Raw genomic sequence first — 20,924 nt, 5'->3', positions numbered from 1 at the left:
TTAATGTTAAAATAAAGGGATTATTACTCACTAGACAGGATGTTACATAAAGATGGCCTGGGATTGGTAACAAGCTCTTACTATAAAATATTCATTTGGAAAGGGGGATGAGGCCATACAGTGAAAGGAAGACAAAGATTCCGCTAATACAGAAATGATAAAACAGGTATCCTAATTTATTCAGGCCATTATTTAATCAAACCCACACACAGGGCACTTTAACATGATGGACGCTGAGAGCCTCATTTTACGCTATCCATCCTGGAGGTGAAATAAAAGGGTGCCATTCAAGTACTTTCAGAAATACACATCTTTGGATAGAATCTAAGGCAGAGGCACCTTATAGCAAATATTGAGCTATTGCAGATAATGTTACTGTGAATCTTTAGCACACTTATTAAAATGCATCAGATTAAAACGAAATTGATTTGCTCGCTGCCTATCTTCCTTTGAGATGGGGGCTCCAATTAAAATCAATAGGTTTGAAGCTTGTAAGCACAGTACTAAATTATTAACAACACGAGTTCTTTTAGAAAATTAACACTGATTGAAAAAGTGGAATTTTACATAGACTTACCTTTTCATTCTTAATGAGAAAGTGGCTGCAGTATAATTTCCCTCCAACATTTTTCTCTTTAATCAAATCTATACTTTGAACGGATTTAATCAAATTGTATTTGCAAGGAGTTACCCAATGGAATCTTAGGACTAAGGAAAATTACCTCTTAGGTCCTACTGGTTTTAACATTCTATGATCCCAAGAAAATGATACTGATGGCATGATGGGTATCAACAGCAAAGAATTTTAAGCCTGGCAAATACAAAGACTAGAGAAGAGATTCTAGAATACTCTAAAAGGATAGTCTGTAATATTTTCAATAGTCCACTCTGTAGTTTCTCTAAGTGAAAAATATCAGAGCATCTGTTTATGTGTGTGTGTACAGGTGCAGGGCTACAAGAATAATGCTTTGTTATTTTTACCTCCTATCTACGTCCTTAAAGAATCTGAAGCAGTGCATTCATAAACAATACATTCAGGAATCAAGTAAAGTGGGGTGTCTTTGTGGGTCATAGTTGTACCTGAAAACCTAAGGCAAGAAGAGCTACTACAAATGAACACAAAAGTTGGCTCTGAGCTCAGCACTGTGGTGCACCCAACATATATGAGAAAATAGCTTATGGGAAGAAATCTGTTACACTAACAAAACAGGGGCTGGATTTCAACATCCTCACTGAGGATTTTATTACGATTACTCTTTCCCGCTTGCATAGGGAATACCAGTTTATTTGCAAAAAGAAAAAAAAAGGCCCTGATTATCACAGTATTTCTATTTCTCCAAATAATTCCAGCTTGGAGACCTCTTCTGCTTTTTGTTGTAAATTAATCTCCTCTTGAAGTTTACCAACTTTTCCCAAACTGAAATTTCTCAACCCATCTCCATCCTACCCTACACTCCACTGTCAAAAGCCTGCGTGAATATCCTAATCCCTATCCCTAAAGGTAGAGATTCACCAGTTTGAACCCCCACTGATTTGTGCTGACACCTGTTCATGTTACCAAAGCAAAACATTTGACAAATTCAATGTTCAAAGGGGGGGGGGGGGGAATGCTACTGACATAATGAGATACTACACACATCAGTTGAATCTTTTAATTTTTAACGAATACCATTATAAACATAAGGCTATTTACGTGTTCTTGACACAGCTGTGTCTGGGATATTTTATTAGTTAAAATCTATAGCCTCGGGGCGCCTGGGTGGCTCAGTGGGCTAAAGCCTCTGCCTTTCGCTCAGGTCATGATCCCAGGGTCCTGGGATCGAGCCCCGCATCGGGCTCTCTGCTTGGCAGGGGGCCTGCTTCCTCCTCCTCTCTCTCTCTCTCTCTACGCCTGCCTCTCTCCCTACTTGTGATCTCTATCTGTCAAATAAATAAATAAAATTAAAAAAAAAAAAAGAAAAAATCTATAGCCTTTGCTCATTTACCAATCAACAACACTGCGATTCTCCAAGAAGGAGAATCAACATCCAGTACCAAATTTCAACACATGTACAAAATCTGAACGTTTTTCCTCCAAAAAAATAGGCTATATGGTCTCTTTAGGAATGTTAAAGTGTCATTTTATTTTAGAACTGGGAGGAACCCTTATAAAATATTTAGGTTTTTGATTTTATAACAAGTGATTTCCAGCTGGGGGCAGGGTGGGGAGGGACAGTAAACAAACATATAACCTCAAGATGGAGACAAATGACAAAGTTCCTTAATTAGTTCTTGAACTGCCACAGCCAAAATAAGCTTGATGAGCAATTCAAGGTAATTAAAATGCTTTGAACAGTGTGCTACCCAAAAAGATCTGTGATCTACAACTTGAGCTGACTTGTACCCTATCATTTTATAGCCCTAACCAGAGAGAAAGCACCACTCACCAAACAAATCCTTACTGCCCACCCCGAAAGGACCCATAAAACATTCTGAAAAACACAACCTTAGAAATCCCTTTGTCCTTTCTTGCCTTGGCGAATTTCTTTCCCTTCCTTTTCCCTTCTTCCCACCCTGTCTTAAAGCCAGCTCAGCTACCCAGTGATGCCTTTCTTGACCATCCCAGCAGGTTGGCTTGACACATCAATTCCTAGGAATTTCTGGACAGGCTAGGACGGAGTCACTGAAAGCTGTCAGCAGACAAGTGGAAAAATCAAGTCTGTGTTTCAGGTAGCTCCCTCATGTCTACACCTAGCCCCGAGCCTACTTTGTGACAAAGGCTCGAGTACCGTGATAAAAGAAGAGATGATGTCTGACACTTTCCAGGGGGAGGGGGGAGCCCTCACAGATCTTCATGATTAACTGAATATGGAGATAAAAGAAATCAGCGGCAAATTGCAAATAATGCCTGCTAGTCTTTTTCTCCCTTGATAATTCTGTGATTTACCAATATATGTTTTATGGCCGATAGCACCTCCCCCACTAAATCAAGTAGTTAAGCGGCATTTGGTAGAGCCTGATTATTTCATATGCTATGATCTAATAATTTTAATGCATTTTTGATTAAGTACTATTCTCCTTACTGCTGACAAACCTGAGACGTTAATTGTAGGGTGAAGGCACTCATTCAGTACAAGGAGGAAACAAATGTGATTATGTCTGACACTCAGCACTCTATTCACTTTCTTCTCTAACAGATACCATCCTTTAATTTAAAATAGTGATGAAAGCAATCAGCGCCTTCTATGATGTTCCTGTATGAAATTCTCCCACTTTTATTTTCTTGCTTTAGAAACTAAGAAAAATATTAAAATTTACCTGTATACATACACATATATAATTTGTATTATCATTACCAACACAACTTTCCATATAATTCAACCACGAAAGTTTCTGCCTAGAAAACAAAAATGTCTACCTATTCAGCATCACCGTAATGGGACCAATACGTAAGTCAGTTACTTTCATAAAGAGCAACTTTCCCATTATCTTACTGTATCCCTAACCTCCGAGCAAATGCCATAAAACGTTTCCTTTATTTAGATCAGCAATTTCAGTGTGGTCCCATAACCTAAGACAGCGGTCAGTGAACTATTCTGTAAAGGGCCAAACAGTAAATGTCTCAAGCTCTGCCGGCCAGGTACATTTTGTGGCCCCCGTCATATATGCCTCTTCTCGTTCAATGACTCTTTAAAAACATGAAAAAATATTTTTTAGCTTGGAGGCTACACACAAACAGGCTGCAGGCGGGGCTTGGCCCTTGGCTACAGTTCTCCAACAGCTGCTTTAAGGAATCCACCGGGTGTATGTAATACATAAACTCTGCTCTGATACATCTAGAATGGTCTTAGCTTGAGAAAACATTAACTTAAATCCTCTTCTCGGCTTTGTGGTTCAGATGACAACCCTGGTTGAGAAAGGCTGCATTAGATTAACAAAGGTCCAAAAACACTACTGGTCCGAAGAAGATGATCGTTATTATTTTCAAAAGACACAGGCATTCAGGGGCGCCTGGGTGGCTCAGTGGTTAAAGCCTCTGCCTTCGGCTCAGGTCATGATCCCCGAGTCCTGGGATCGAGCCCCGCATTGGGCTTTCTGCTCAGCAGGGAGCCTGCTTCCTCCTCTCTCTGCCTGCCTCTCTGCCTACTTGTGATCTCTGTCTGTCAAATAAATAAAATCTTAAAAAACAAAACAAAACACAGGCATTCCAAAATATTTAATGCGGGGAAGTTAAAATCCAAAAGTTTCTAGAAACTTTTGTCCAAAGCATAAGCCAAACACTACAGCCTCACTATAATTACATACAGAAGCGAAGTAATTATACATTAATTGCCTCAGTAGAAAATTAATTACATCTAATTCAAAATGTGTTTGAACAGGTACCTGATCCTTTCCATATATACACAGTCATACATGTTTTATCTTTGTAAACAATAACCTAGTCCAGTCTCCTGAGCAGAATCCCCCACATTCACAGTTTCAGATCTCACTTTACATTCGAGGACAGGCATGCAGGCATGGTTTCATAGTATAGAGGAACAGAATACACTACATTCCTCATTCTAGTAGCCAGGAGGAAATGATCTAGTGTCTTACCAGGAAAAAAAAAATCATTAAATTCTCAAGCTCTGGAACCACTTGCCCATATTAAATAAAAATATTCTTTCACAACATAGAGATCATCTTTCCAGTTAGAGGAGTTTTTAAAAAATTGTCTAAAACCGTGCTTCGTCTTTCAATCAGGATCGTACTTACACCATCACCGTGTGATACACTGCGCTCAAAAAAGACACACAAGAGAAATGAAAACGCTCCTAGTTATACAGATGGGACTCTCCCAAAGAACCTTGGCATGTGAGTGAACCAGGGAACCTGGGGTGGGGGGAGGCTGTAATCCCTGAGCAGAAAACAATCTTTGTTGGATTTTTAGGTATGAGGACATTTATACCTTTTAAACTCCTGAGAAGTTAAAAGCCAACAATAGAAACACACGGTATTCAGTACCGGTAAGTGTTCTTAGAAAAAAAGCAACTGAACTACATACCACTTAGAACTCTTCTCTGAGCCAAGACATAAATCAAGTAGTGCTAAAAAGTCATTAAGCAAACTTATTTTAAAGTAAATCTGAGATGCCATTCAGCCTTGCAATGCTCCAAAGAACAGTTTTAATCATTCCCTGAAGGAGACTTTTAAGGCCAGCACCTACTGGAAAAGTAACATTAATATTAAACCCAGTCATTTGAAAGCAAGCTTCCTTCTCTTTAGCCTTGCTCCCCGCCCCACCCAAATAACAGTCCAAATGAGCCAAATATAACCCAGTGATAATCTAGCGCTTTTCCTTGTTAATGAAAGGTATTCATTTTGCCTACAGAAGGAAAAAAGTAAAAGGCCACGCAAAACGACTCCAAGTGTCTAGAAACAATTTATTGGCCCAGTACACATGCCACCAAAATTGCACATCTTAAACAGAAAAGCAGCTGAACTCCCCATCCCTACAATGTCAGCTCTTCCCCCACCCAGATCCTTCACAAGCTTTCTCCCGACCCAAAAGACTCTTTACAAAAGGTCCCTTGCCACAGCAAATCAATTATGTAAATGTAACTTTTATCACAGAAGTCATAAGCAACAAGAAAGAAATGAATGACTATTACCTCCCCAACTTCCTTTTCTGTTAGCTCTTTCTCCTCTCTGCAGAAAGTAGAGAAATTTCCCATTCTCAAAAACAGAGAATTCGCGATCTTTAAAGCGAGAGGCTACTTTTTTTCCCCTTCCTTGGAAATACTGTCTTTCTCTTCTTCCAGAGCCCGCACCTTTCCCCTCACCTACATTTTCTGTCTGCTCGTGAGGCAGCAGAAGCCTCTGGTATTATGAAATTCTACCTTCCTCAAGCAGGGTTTGCACTGCAGCCTCCAAAATGATGCCTGAAACTCAGCAGATAAAGCCATAGCAACAGCAGTTAATAGTTTTGTTTTTTTTTCTCCACTTGCCATTACCAGAAATCACAGTCCAAAAGGACGACCATGGAGTGTCACTTATGCAAAATCCTCGAAACCGATTCATTATTTAACTAGTTAAATCCCGCATTTTCATTTTATGTGCCCTTTGGAAAGCTTTGACAGAGGAAAAAAGATCTTTCAGTGACAGCCACATTTTTCATGAAGAGATAAATAGTTTTTTTAAAAAAAAAAAAAAAAAAAAAAGCAGCTCTCTGGGTACAAGATTTTATTGGTCCCTGAAACAGAATCAGATGTCCCATCTCCTCCGTTCTCTATCACCTCAGAATCTATAGTGTAAAGTACTTATAGCAATTTTAGCTTCAAAATAAGAATTTACACACAATGATCACAAGTTTCTGTTAACCAGAAGTCATCTGCGTACTACCCACATGCCTCACAGGTAAATCAACTGGTATTTATGTATCCTAAGCAATTCCTTTGATGCAATGATGCTCTGTACAACTATTCTACGGGAGAAATAAGCAGAGAACTGAGAATCTTGAAATCCTTTGTAATGTTCAATTCAACCCTAATTCACCAAAACAGCTTAACACTGGTATTGGATTTCATTAAAAGTCACTTCCCGGGGCGCCTGGGTGGCACAGTGGGTTAAAGCCTCTGCCTTCGGCTCAGGTCATGATCCCAGGGTCCTGGGATCCAACCCCGCATCGGGTTCTCTGCTCAGCAGGGAACCTGCTTGCTCCTCTCTCTCTCTCTGCCTGCCTCTCTGCCTACTTGAAATCTGTCAAATAAATAAATAAAATCTTTAAAAAAAAAAAGTCACTTCCCATGATCTGTATCCTGTATGGAATGGACTGCTGTGAGCCCAATTTCTTCAGGAATAGTAATAGTTTAAGCCATAAAGGCAGAAAGAAGAAGTAGCCATGATAAAAATGTAGTATGTGTTACATCCTGATAACCCTGTTATATATTTAGACAAAAGCCCACATATACATACGTATTTACCTTAGAGTAAATATTTTGAAAGCCAAGAATTCTATGTATTCTCTATCTAATAAAAATATTTAGCAAATCCATGGATATCATAATGTTACTGAACACATAATTTTTACATGTATTTTACTGAATTCCCCTTATACACAAAACTTTTTTAATTCTTCAAAGAAATTGTTTTAGGTAATCTCTATACCCAACGTGGGGCTCGAACTTACAACCCTCAGATCAAGAGTTGCACATTCTACCAACTGAGCCAGCCAGGTGCCCCATACACAGACCCTCTTAAATGATATTGCCAAATAATAATTTCCTGCTTTTTGACCTTAGTGACCATCCTAACATTTATTCATTTTTTTATTTCAACAATGCACTTTTCTACTTTTTATGTTTTAAAATTTATTGCCTATTTTTTTTTCCTTTTTTAAATTAACATATAATGGGGGTGCCTGGGTGGCTCAGTGGGTTAAGCCGCTGCCTTCGGCTCAGGTCATGATCTCAGGGTCCTGGGATCAAGCTCCGCATCGGGCTCTCTGCTCAGCAGGGAGCCTGCTTCCCCCTTTCTCTCTGCCTGCCTCTCTATCTACTTGTGATCTCTCTCTGTCAAATAAATAAATAAAATCTTAAAAAAAATAAATTAACATATAATGTATTATTAGCCCCAGGGGTACAGATGTGTGAATCATCAGACTTACACACTTCACAGCACTCACCATAGCACATACCCTCTAAAAAGATTTTACTTATTTATATGGAAGAGCGGGGCGGACAAGGGGCAGAGGGAGAGGGACAAGCAGATTCCCTGCTGAGTGGGGAGTCTGAGGCAGGGCTCCATCCCAGGGCCCTGAGATTGTGACCTGAGTCAGAAGTCAGATGCTTAACCAACTGAGCCACCCGGGTACCCCACTTTTCTACCTTCTAAAAACAGTTATGTCTAAAATTGATATCGCTGATTAAAAATTCCATGGCAAGCATTGAGCCTCATCTTCTTGAAGAGAGCACAAGTGTTATCAAACACAAAATACACTTTGTGCACAATACAAATTGTGAGTGCATATATACAACCCCTATCAATTTTCTTCAACAAAAAGTTAATCTACTACCCAGAACAATGGAAAAAATGGGTCACAAGAGTAACTAAGTATCCTGGAAAAGAGACAGCACATAAAGAGGTAAGAAGTATAGGGTAAAAATATCAGAATTTTTACACCCAAAGAAACTGAATTCCCTCAAGGAGGAGCAAGTTACCTAGCGACCCAAGGAATTTATCTTCATGATAATCATTGCTTTAAATGTGTTCAGAGGTACACTTCTGTACATGCTTTTGAACATGGTCATTGGGGGCAAATCTTTGATTCTGAAGGATAATTTTGTTTCTGTTGGTTTTGTGTTCATTTTAGAAATTGAAAAGTGATTTAGATCCAAGGCCGGGGAATGAGGTGCACAATCAAGTTTGCTCACATTGTTTGGTGTTGGCAAACTCATTAAGCAGGCCCTATTTGCCTCTCTTATTTTCATTCCTAATCCTTTGTTTGAACTAAGCTCTGAGCTTCTCTACATGGTACCTGTTGGCAAATGGGAATATATTAATCTGACAGGTACAGAGAACAATTTAGAGAGCAACAGCTGGACCCAGAAAGGCCATTTAGGAATTGGTATTTCCTTAACGATTCAGAAGTAACTTCCTCTCCCCACCCCAGGAATTTACATATGTAAGCACAAGTTGGCTTTGGACTGTCATGACCACGGATGGGCATTTTTTGACATAATAGCAGCCCAGAGTTATTACATCCAGCAGGGTATTTTTGGGGAGGGGAGGGGGCAATAGCAGGGCGGAAAAAAAAAACGGGGGATTCTGAACAATAAAAATTGATATGAGGGGCGCCTGGGTGGCTCAGTGGGTTAAGCCGCTGCCTTCGGCTCAGGTCATGATCTCAGGGTCCTGGGATCGAGTCCCACATCGGGCTCTCTGCTCACAGAGAGCCTGCTTCCCTCTCTCTCTCTCTGCCTGCCTCTCTATCTACTTGTGATCTCTCTCTATCAAATAAATAAATTTTAAAAATCTAAAAAAAAATTGATATGATGCATCAATATTCTTTTTTTAAAATTTTATTTATTCATTTGACAGAGAGATCACAGAGGAGAGGCAGGCAGAGAGGGGGAGGAGGAAGCAGGCTCCCCGCTGAGCAGAGAGGCCGATGTGGGGCTGGATCCCAGGACCCTGGGACCATGACCTGAGCTGAAGGCAGAGGCTTGTAACCCACTGAGCCATCCAGGCGCCCCTGCATCAATATTCTTAAGAATATAAATCTTTGGGGGGGGGGGAATATCACCATTTGCTAGCATTTGGGAAACTGGCATTTTATTTCACTTCAGACAAGATGCATTTTCACAACTACAAGCATAAATAGGTTTCCTGTTCTTGATAAATGTATTCGCATTTGAAGATAAGAGTACTTCTACCTTGATCTACCTGGATCAAGGAAAACAGAAGTGATGGGTGACACTGAGATTTCGCTAAGTTGTAGCACTTCCAACACAAAGTTGCTTTCAGCTCCTCCCATCATGTTTCTCTCCTTTCCCTACCAAATTACTCATCAAGGTCTGCCCGTCTTGAGTGGTGCTCAGAGTGGTCGCCAGATCACCGGAGCAACTAGGAATGCATTAGAAATGCAAACACAGGGCGCCTGGGTGGCTCAGTGGGTAAAGCCTCCGCCTTCCGCTTGGGTCATGATCTCAGGGTCCTGGGATTGAGCCCCGCGTTGGGCTCTCTGCTTAGCGGGGAGCCTACTTCCCCCACCCCCTTGCCTGTTTCTCTGCCTACTTATGATCTCTGTCAAATAAATAAAAATTAAAAAAAAAAAAAAAAAGGAAATGCAAACACACAGGCCCCAGTGCAGACCTACGGAATCAGAAATTCTGGCCATTGGGCCTGGCAGTCTAGCAAACCCTCCAGGTGGTTCTGATGCATGCTCAAGTGGCACCATCACGGCCCTAAGTCAAACCCTTGCTAACGAGAGCCTGGGCTACTTCAACATCTGCCGATTCTATCCAACCTTCCCCCTCTCCGAACCATCCCATTGGGCTGGAAGCTTAACGCAACTTTCCAAAAACAAAGAACAAACGAAATAACCACTGCTTTCATCACTTCACTTTCTTGCTGAAAACGTCCTTGTTGTAGACTGAGTTTTTAAAAAAAAAAAAAAACAAACTGTTTCAGTCTGGCATTCAAGGCCTATCACAGTTTTGCCCTAAGCGTTCATGCCAGTGGCACCTACCTCAAATCTGTGATGGAGGGAACCTGGTGCATTCTCCCTTTGTACCTCTTCCCTTGCATTATCTCCTGTTCTCCTTTAATGGCATCCTATAAATAACTGTTCCCTTCCTCAGTCTGCTCTACCCTGGAATGCTCCTAAATCAGTTTCTATCCCGTCCGCGATTCATCGCCACTGTCCCACACTGCCAGCTTTCTAAATGTGTAGGTGTCTTAGTCTCTCCAGGTACGGCAAAAACTTCTCCAGGCCAGGGACTCTTTTTTATACTCTCTGTACCTCAAGGATAGGCTTCAAGTACCATGTCCTACACAAAGGAGGCCTTCCAAACTTTGTTGCTGATAATTTTCGAACTTAAATCACACCCAGCTGTTTCACGACAACTAAGGGCGGAAAAACATTAAACCTGGATCACCAGTGTCCAGCTTGGGAAAGTCTACTATGTTACCATTAACACACAGGAAAGCTCAGAGTTAAAAAGTTCGAACAAAGGATTTCAACTAAAACTACAGAAACAAACAGGACCCTAATTAATGAGCTTGCTAACTGTTCTTCCCACGGGGTCAGCAGCACTTTAAAAGCATATATTTGAAAAATGCTTCTTTCCCTGAGGCCGCCAGACACACTGACGGTAGTCTCCTTAACCACAAGAGGTCAAAGTTCTATTTTCTGTCACCATACTTGGTAGCATGTGTGCATGCTTTGCTGATTGGTTTCTTTTGTGTTTCTGCTCAGAGTGAAGGCAGGCAGCAGGAAATTGAGACCAGGGAGTCCAGAAACTTTCCCAGGTCTAGTGGGCAGTGACACCGAGGCGGCAGAGGCTCTGGGAAGAAATAATGACTTTATGGTTTCTACTGGCTTGGCTTCCCCACATTTTCTTGCATTTATAAAAACAACTTATGCCCCATTTGATGATCTGTGTTGTCCATCCCTTCCCCGTCACCCACTGCTGTGTTATTCATACGACACCGCATCAAGCGGTGAAGTCCTAGCTTAATATAACATACCGTAAAGTGATATGTTGCAAAGCCAAAGGTTTAATGGAAAGCCGAGGGGAGGGGGATAAAACGGGCACTAACAGAGCAACTCAAAAATGCATTTTCAAAGAAAAAATCTGGATGCGTCTAGATGTCCTTTAAGTATTTCCTCCACCTGCCAAAAATTCACTCCTAGGATTGTGTTACCAGGCACTACTGAAACCTGGTAGAGTAATTCACTAGTGTGCTTTGAAATTCCTTAACATATCTAGTGTGGTATGGATTTCAAATCCAGTAAAACTTCATTAAGTTGGTACTGGTGAGCTGTTTCTATAATTCAAAGCAACTGTTACTCTTCAGCTAGACACCCTATTGTTCTGTAATGGACAAACTGAAAATTCCAATGGTGGCTGATTTGAACACTGCTTTTCTCTGTCCTTTGCATTTAAAATTGATAGGGTTTTACACAGATTTCTCTTCCCTACTTATTTTTTTTAAACAGGTGAAAGGAGGAGAGGGCATAAAAAGACCACAAAAAACACACAATCTGTTACCAGGATGACAAAGAGACTGAAAAGTTTTTCTGTAAACATTTTTTCATGAGAAAAAGACAAAAATACAATGTCTTCCATTTCCTCAGCAGCACATTTTCGAAGTGACTTGACCGAAGAGGAGGAAAGTAGCCACTTTAACAAAAGAGTATTTCTGGGCACCTGGGTGGCTCAGATGGTTGAGCATCTGCCTTCAGCTCAGGTCATGAGCTCCAGGTCCAGGGATCGAGTCCTGTGCACTGAGCTCCCAGCTCAGATAGGAGTCTGCTTCTCCTTCTCCCTTCACCTCTCCCCGTGCTTATGTTCTTTCCATCTCTTTTCCTCTCAAATGAATAAATAAAATCTTTAAAGAGAGTATTTTCAACTCTTTCACCTAAAGCTGTCTGCAATTTTGCTTACGTTAGTTTCTCAGGAAGTATGAACCACAATTCTGTTCTCATTTTGCTAGAAGGGCCGAAGCTCTGCCATACCAATGACGAATCTGATATTTCAGGACATGCATCATTTTTAATCCATGATGGTATGCATGATAAATGAGGGAAAAGAAAAGCCAGCAGGGTACAGTCAGGGAAATGCTGGACCAAGTCCAGAACAGGCTGAGGGGGGTGTGTAGCTCCATCCCCAGTTAGGTAAATGCTGGTGACAGGTGGTGGGGAGACACAGGCAAAATAGAGAAGGACGGGATCAGGCTGCACTAGGTTTCCTGGCTTCTCTGAATGGGCATGTCAAGTAAACCGCCTGAATTACATGGGATCTGGGGGAGTGACATCAAAGAGGATGATGGGTAGAGCTGGCTAGCGATGTGTTTTATTTTAAAATCCAAATATAAAGGCATTTTCCGATTGGATAGCTCTTCCTAGCTCACAGGACTATTGAGAGGAATTAGTCAATATATATGTATATTTTTTAATTTAAAGATTTTATTTATTTGACAGAGAGAGAGAGAGAGATCACAGGTAGGCAGGGAGGTAGACAGAGAGAGGAGGAAGCAGGCTCTCCGAGGAGCAGAGAGCCAGATGTGGGGCTCGATCCCAGGACCCTGGGATCATGACCTGAGCCGAAGGCAGAGGCTTTAACCCACTGAGCCACCCAGGCGCTCCTCAATATATATATTTTTAAAAGATTTTATTTATTTATTTGAGAGAGACAGAGTACAAGCAGCAGAGGGAGAGGGAGAAGCAGACACCCCAATGAGCAGGGAGCCCGACACGGTGCTCTATCCCAGGACCCCAAGATCATGATTTGGAGCTGAAGGCAGAAAACTGAGCCACCCAGGCGCCCCAGATTAGTCAATATATTTTTTTAAATGTTTGATTTCACAAGCATTAATTCAAAGATGACCATGTAACACTGTAGTCTAAAATGGCAGATGACAAAATGAGAAACATACATAAGATGGAGTCCAAATTTTAGTAGTGCCTATTTTACTGATTTTTGTTCTCTTAAAAGCGAAATTACCTCACGGCTTTCTTCCAGAGAAATTTCTTTACATGTACCTGTGGTGAAAATTGTTTGGGTCTTAGTGACAAGAAATAAAAAGCAGTTTACTGCTGTTAATTTTGTTCTCCTAATTCCATTTTCTAGCAACGAATAAAATGAATAAAACCATCACTCATTCAGAAGACACAGTTCAGTCAAAAACAGCTATCAAGCTATCTAAAGTTCTACTACTGGATTTCCTTTTTTAAATTTTTTAGACATTATTCCCTGTAAAATGTGAAAATCCATGGGAGAGGTCATTCACTGAGCCATTAATCAAAAATACCTTAATATGAAATTTATCAGATTCTTTCTAATGTGACAGCTGGGACAGAGAAGCGAAACAATTTCTTTTATTTGTTTGCCTTTTGAGGATGGTGGGGTGGGGGGAGGAACAGAGAGAAGAGACAAATGGTTAATTTCTCATAAAGACACAAATTTGTCTGCAATCAGACCAAGTTACAAGAAAAGCAATGAGTCTCCTTTTTCGCTCAAAGGCCCTGGAAGGTAAAGAGAAATGAGAATTTCCTTGTGTGGACAGCTTATTAGTTATAAGTATAGGTTGTTAGACATGTTACATATAATGTATTAAAATCATTTTAGTAAGTATAAAAAGTCTACATCGTGTACACATAAATCAACCTCCATGATCTGTTAAAAATTCAAGCATTACACGATATACTCAAAGACACAGAATGGAAAAAAAGTTAGGAAAGTCTAGTCTACATGGGACTCATTAGCCAAAACTTTTACATACAATTCATGCCTAGTGGTATAAATAAAAGTAAAATATAAATATAGTAAAGTATAATATAAATAAAGTATAAAAAAGTAAAATTCAAGAAATTTACAACCCCATTTGGAAGACAAGTATGTTAGAGAAAATCTAAGGCAGTGTATGAATCAAGGACTGAACTGCCTACTACTGACAAGAGATATAATGGGTGCCTGGAAATACCAGAAATTTCTGTAGCCTGGACCACTCAGGCAAAGTTCATGGAGATAGTAAGTTTGCAGACTTTGAGAATCAGGTAGGATCTGGTCAGCCAGTAATTGCTAAAAGGTAAGTGGCATGGTGGAACAAAAGGGATTTCTTGCCGGGGAAATAGTGATAATGCAAAGTTTGCATCTGTAGACCAGAGCCAGATAACAGAAAAGTCTGGAAAGTTGAGCAGAAGACTTTGGGTATGGTACTGGTAGTGTGGGGGAGAGAAGAGGAAGACAGGATTTCAACAGAAAAATGTGGGTTATCAAGTAGGAGAGAGATAAGATAATGAGAGTGATGAGAGTGTTTTCATGTGATTAGTCTAGCATTGTTTTGCAGGATGAACAGCCCATATACATCATAACACCTTTTATAAAGGGGCTGGAAATATACCCCACAGATGACGGTTAATTCATCCTAATAACAGCTCATTGAAGCAAAGGAAAGGCAGCTTTTATTATTCCCCATTTTGGAGATGATTTGCTCAAGGTCACTGAATAAATAAAAGGCAGAATAAAAACCACAGTATCATGATGTCCATAGGTTCCTAAGTACCAGTTAAATTATGTTCTCTTATTTACTATGACTCAAGCAAGGGATGTACATGATGGATCTCTGTCCTCAAGTACCATTTCCAGACCCTCATTAGTGTTCAAGACACGTATCCAACCATCCCCATTCCTGTTACTCTCCCTCTAGCCCCTGGCCCTCTAACTCTACACCTTTCACCCACCTCCAACTCTCCCAGCTAATAGCTGTTTCTGATTATTCTGTTCCAGTTGGTCTTAGCCATTATCATTAGCATATTCAACTTTTCTGTATCAACCACTCATCAATAAGGACAATGGTATGGCTTTATCAATCCAAGCCAATGCTTTCGAAAACTCTTTCCACCTCAAACTGCAAAGCTCAAATTACACCTTTGGAAGGTGTGAGGGAGGTAAGAACTACACATACTAGACTGTGGCACCAAGCTGAATTCCTCTCCAATTTTCTTCAAGATAAGAGTTAGTTAAAGGATTGCCCCCAGTTAACCCCTTCTTGGTGCTGACACATTTTCTCATCCTCCCATGCATCTTGAAGTCACCCCTCCTTTTCTTACAAGCTAGTCCCCCACTTACGCTTCCTGTCCCGTGAGGGCCCACAACCGCCACATATTCTCTCTGGCATTAGCAACTTCTCCCTTCTTGGTGGCTCCTCTTCAGTTTCAAGTAAAGAGACAGGCATATAGTAAATGCTCAGTAAATGCCCGATGAATGACTAAAGCTCCAGATCTGTATCTTCAAATATTTTTTGGACATTAAAAAAAAGATTTATTTATTTATTGGGGGGAGGGGCAGAGGGAGGGGGAGAGAACATTTCAAGCAGACTCCCCGCTGACTGTGGAGCCAGATGCGGGGTTCAATCCCAGAACCCCAAGATCATGACCTGAGCAGAAATCAAGAGTCGACTGCTTAACCAATAGAGCCACCCAGGTGCCCCGGGACATTTTTTTAAAAAACAGCCTTATTAAGGTATATTGTTGTACCAAAAAATTGTACATATTTAATGCATACAATTTGATGAGTTTGGACATACATATACACCTGTGAAACCATCACGACAATCAAGGTAATAGACTACTGTTTCACATTTTCACTTCCTCATCTCATTGTTACCTCCAACTTCCCAACTGTAGAACGGAAATCATTAACTTCCTACCGGACCTGGTTCTTCCTCTTGATTTTCCAATTTCTTTCATATATGTACTGTAACTCCCAGTTTCCCATATTCAACACCACAACACCTTTGAAGCCTCCTTCTGTAATTAGCTAATTATTAAGTCTAGTAATCATATTTTTTTTCTTCATAGTACTAGGCATATGGAAAGCAATCACTCAATGCAAGGTCCATTGCCTCTGTACAGATTATGATCATCCCACTGAAATAGCCTCAGCAGATCCAACTACCTCAAGACTCTCAAACCTCCATGTCATCAGTTCACCCCATCTTGGGATATCTCTTTCTATATATAACTGTTCCCTGAGCCTCCTTCACTTAGAGATGTTCCACAGCCAGTCCAAAGGCCAGAGTCCTTCCTTAGCCTTTAAGAACCACCATGATCTAGACCTAACCACGTTTTCCAATCTCAACTCTTATTCTAGAGGAATTCATCATAATCCAAATGATTTTATCTCCCTCTCAAAGACTGTGTGTGCATGCACACTTGTGGGGGGGTGTGCTTTTCCCTGCCTACATGCCTTTGCTCAGGGTACGTCCCTGCCTGGAAACACCCTCCCTAATATGGACCCCAATAATCCTTAGCGGTTAGTTTATCTTCTGTAAGCCTTCAACTCCTCCACTCAGTAAGTTCTATTCTAGAATAAGCCTTATAGATTTTTATATTATTTTATATTTCATGTACTAGAATTAACTCCTCAATATCGTAAGACCTTCAAGGGCTAGAGATCATGTAGTATGATTGTGTCCTTCCCAGAACCCAATGATGAGGTTCAGCAATGCAAGACAGTAACTTCCACCTTGTAGACAAAAGTCTTTAATAAAGTGTTCATTAATTCTTAAACTTCATTTCCATTTCACATCTCAATTAATAACAGCTTAAAAACTGTCCCACCTAGGGGTGCCTGGGTAGCTCAGGCAGTTAAGACTCTGTTGATCTCAGGGTCATTGACTTCAAGTCCTACACTGGGCTCCACGTTGGGTGTGGAAAGGACTTAAAACAAAGCAAAAAACACCAAAACCAAAAACCAAAACCATACCACCTTTATCATATATAAGGATAGATGAAGGCTACTTTTTAAATTCTTTAATAGAAACTTTAAAAAGCTTTCACAAGAGACCTAACATAAAGCATAACATAATACCACTGAGTACTCCAAGTCAACACTTAACTTTATTCTCCCACCTACATTTTATGGAAGATTTAACAACCAATTTAGAATACTTGCCTAATAAATACTAATGCAGGTTCTAAGGGAAAATATCTTAAACTTAAGTATAACTTGTAACTGAAAACTTCAAAGAAAAATATGTTTTAAATCATTAAAGAGTAAATATTTGAGTGGAAAGAAACAAGTTTATTGGTTTATTTTTTTTTTTAAAGTTGTGCTTTAAATGTTTTTCAAGAGTTTAGCTCCTGGTATGGAAAATTCCTTTAGGTATACACTAACAAAGTAAGCACAAATTAAGTACAAAACAAATTCATACCCTCAACATTTGGCGTAATAGGGCAAAAATGTTCATTCCCACAATATTAAGAAACATCAACAATATGAGTTTGAATAACTAATTCATAAGGAAGAGTTTGAACTGGACCAAATCCTGGATTTTCTTTCGTCACTCCAAGTTTCTTTTCTATTTTAAACCTAGTGGCAACAGAAATTTCTTTGTTCGAAAGTCAGGAATGCTGGAAGTCTTAAGTGATAGAACAGGTAGCTCGGCCTCTACTTCACGTCTCTCCTCGGGGAGAAAAACACTGCGGATAAAGTAATTTTGTTTTCATTTCTGGAAAAATCATTTTTTCCATCAATCTTCATAATTCTCTAAAATAAACTGTTAAAAAGTTATAGGCCGGTCAACCACTTCACCCTGACTTGTGGAAATACTATACATTAATTTCAAGAACACATGGCTTACTCAAGTTTTCTTACTACTCTAAGGGTTTAAAAGTTGCTCCTAACTCTTGAACAAAAGTCCAGGAGAATTTTACAAGCTCATGATATATTTCTGCATCTCATCTGCAGTATTTTGGAACAAAAGAATAGTCAAAGTAGTCTAGGCTCAAGGGTCACTCTGAATGCCATCAAATTTATTTTTAGGGTACTGTACAACTTTAACAGCAGAAAACTTTTGTGTTGCATCAAATGCTTAAGAACTACATCTATAAATAAAGTAGAAATAAGCAGTTAAGAATTTACCATTTCATCACAAAGGAGAAAGTGACAAATTTCCCTCTCTTCTTTGCTAATATGGAGATGACTGCCCTCCCCAAATAATGTGGGACTAAGTAACCACAACCTTGAGAAGGCGCACAGTGAACGGCAGAACTTATAAATTAAAAGATGTGATTCACATTCTAAACTACCTTAAGATTTTAAAATTCAAGACACAGGGAACTCGGATAATGAAACAAAGCAGGGAACAGTAAGAAATACTGAACAGCACGAAGGTACTAAACCATATAAATCAAATAAACACAAATCAAATAAGGACCAGAAACCATTTTCTCCTTAGCACACAGAGTTCCCCAGAATCGCAAACTTGATGAACGCGAGGCACTCTCTGTGCTGACGCAGGCGCACACAATGGAGACAAGCATGGAGACCCCCAGAGACAAACTTTCCATCTGTACCGTTCTACTCTCCACATAAAGGAAAGCAGAGCAGAGTGAGAAGTTTTCGCACTTCTTCCACATCAGACGGCGCAAAATTGGGAGTTAGTATTGCAAACGACGGATCTCTGGCGACAACCAAAGGCAGACTGAATGAATGGGGTGTGGGGCAGGGTGGATGGGGGAATGAGCGAGGCAGGGAGGGGGGTGGTCTCAGAAAAAAGTTTGAAGCATTCTGTAAAGCCTGAATGGATTAACCTTTTAAAAAGCCCCAATATTTCTCATTTCCCTTTTTCTTCCTCCCTCCCTCCCTCTCTCTCTTTTTATAAAATACACACCGACTTCCTGGGACTCAACACAGACATACTCTATACTCAGCTAAAAGGCCTGGTGCTTAGTACACACGGGAGTCCTAGGATTGATGTATGTCCCACACAAATGGTCCTTTTGTGATAAAGTATTTTTAAAATTCCTTTTTTGTGATCATGCATAAAATATGACCTATTGCTTAAAAAAAAAGATGAACTCCATGCATCAATTAGTAAATTGAGTCCCCAATCCACAGCGCTTGATTTTTACTAGAAACATAAGGTGTCTATTTACTACTCTAATCGTGTTTTCTTAACTTGAAAAAGTCTGCTTTCACATTTTTAGAAGATAATGAAGGACTGAAGCTACAAATGGGTTGTTTAGACTAGCAAAGGAAAAAAAAGTGAACGCTTAAAAGTTAGTACATCTGAGTAACATTCAGCAGATAGCTTGAAATGAACCAATTTAAAAACCCAACCATGTAAAAAGTGTAGGGACACATCGCTTATTTCTTCTTGAATAAAAATAAAAACATAACGAAGGGGAGGGGTCTGGGTTAATCTGGAGTAAGGAGATGGGTCCCAATCATTAGTCCCTTGTCCAGGACAAAAAACTTCCTTTAACCACATGCAACAGTCTCTTGTGGGAAAGGCGGGGGGGGGGGGGCTACTGGGGAGTCATCACCTTGGCCACTCCGACACAGAACCCTGCATTTCTCACGCCACACCATGGGATGGGCCAGGTGGGGCGAGCGAGACAGAACTTCGCCCTTAAGAAGCAACAGCAAAAAGGGAAAAGAAGCCACCTCGCTCTTCGCTCTACGAACACAGGAAGAGCCCAATTCAATGCCGCCGCCACCGACACCCCCTTGTCTTGCTCCGCCCCAACTTGTGTGTGTGCGGGGGGGGGGGGGGACGACTTGCGTTTTACCCCACAAATTCCGAAACACCTCCATCTCTCCCAGGTTCAGACCTCCCACCTCCACTCTCCAGCCGGACCAAGCTCTGAACGCGCAGGTGTCTGGATCTGGCCTATTTTTACGCTCCCCCGCCCCCTCCCCCCGCACCGCGCCGCGCGCCGCGTCCCTCCCCGCCCTCCCCGCGCAGTGCACCAGCCAGCCTAAACGCCGGGAAACGCTTCGAGCCCTACTCCAGGGTCACCTGGCCCCTGCGCTCGACCCTGCCTTCAGGAGAGTCCCGGGGCCGCCTCGGGTGGCCGGGGACCACGCACGGGGCTCCGAGGCAGTCACGTGGTCGGCAGAGGCTGCCTGGGCTTCCTCACCTGCATCCCGGGAACTTGGACAGCCACCGGTGAGTGGGCCATGAAGGCGACTGCTGCTTCGCACTGCTCCTGCGGCGGCGGCGCCTGGGGCTCGGACTGGCTCCTCCTCCGGGGGTAGCTCGGCGGCCCTCCCAGGCTTTTCGACCGGGGCCTGGAAGGACACACATAAGTGGGGTGAAGGGGCTGGTGGCACGTAGCCCTGGGCTGGGGGGTGGGCGGTTGGCGGCGCGGCTGCCCGGGACTCAGTCTACCTTTCTGGCGCCCGCCCGCCGCTGTTGCCGCCGCCTCCGCCGCCGCTCCTCCTCCTGAACGCGGGGCGCAGCGTGTGGCGGTGGCCGGGACCTGGGCTCGAGTGATGCCGCCCGTCTGCGCCTCGCCGCTTTAGGAAGAGGAGGTGGAGGAGCCCCAGCAAGCCGCCCGCCCGCCGGGCCCGGGAGGCGGTTGGGGGCGGTTCCGCTGTTGGCCCTGCCCCCGCCCTGCGGCCGGGCGGTGTCAGGAGCTCCGGGGCTCCTCGCGGTGCAGGGCTGTGGCTGGGCTAGCCGGCGGAGGGGCGGGCTCCCCCCGCGCACACGGAGAGGAGAAGCCAGGGACTGGGGGACCCGGCACCCGGCTCGGCCTGGGAAGGGAATGGAGGAGTCTGGGTGACCCTGGGGGTAGGAGGGCGTCCCAGACGCGGCCACGTTGCAGGCAAGCGTTCGAAGCTGGGGCACACGCAGCTTCAGAGACGACTTGAGTTGAAAGTTGGCGAGTGTTGGAAGTCCCTCTAGGTTCCCGGATCTAGTTGAGGGTGGAGGCACGGAAAACCACCGAG

The 20,924-nt window shown here is 42.1% G+C and overlaps 1 protein-coding gene across 1 annotated transcript in view; it reads right to left on the bottom strand.

Moving 5' to 3' along the window:
- STK26 (serine/threonine kinase 26) overlaps positions 1-20,542 on the bottom strand; it is a 52,739-nt gene extending 32,197 nt beyond the window's left edge. Inside the window, exons 1-2 of the mRNA XM_045996517.1 lie at positions 20,365-20,542; positions 20,114-20,264 (exon numbers count right to left, since the gene is read on the bottom strand). Coding sequence (XP_045852473.1) covers positions 20,114-20,155 — 42 coding nt within the window. The 5' untranslated portion in view covers positions 20,156-20,264; positions 20,365-20,542. The remainder of the gene's footprint in view (positions 1-20,113; positions 20,265-20,364) is intronic.
- Between the last annotated feature and the right edge of the window lie 382 nt (positions 20,543-20,924).

Source organism: Meles meles, chromosome X, assembly GCF_922984935.1.
Source record: "Meles meles chromosome X, mMelMel3.1 paternal haplotype, whole genome shotgun sequence".
NCBI lineage: Eukaryota > Metazoa > Chordata > Mammalia > Carnivora > Mustelidae > Meles > Meles meles.
Note: the sequence above shows the minus strand (reverse complement) of the source record. Positions and strands in the feature narration are given on the sequence as shown.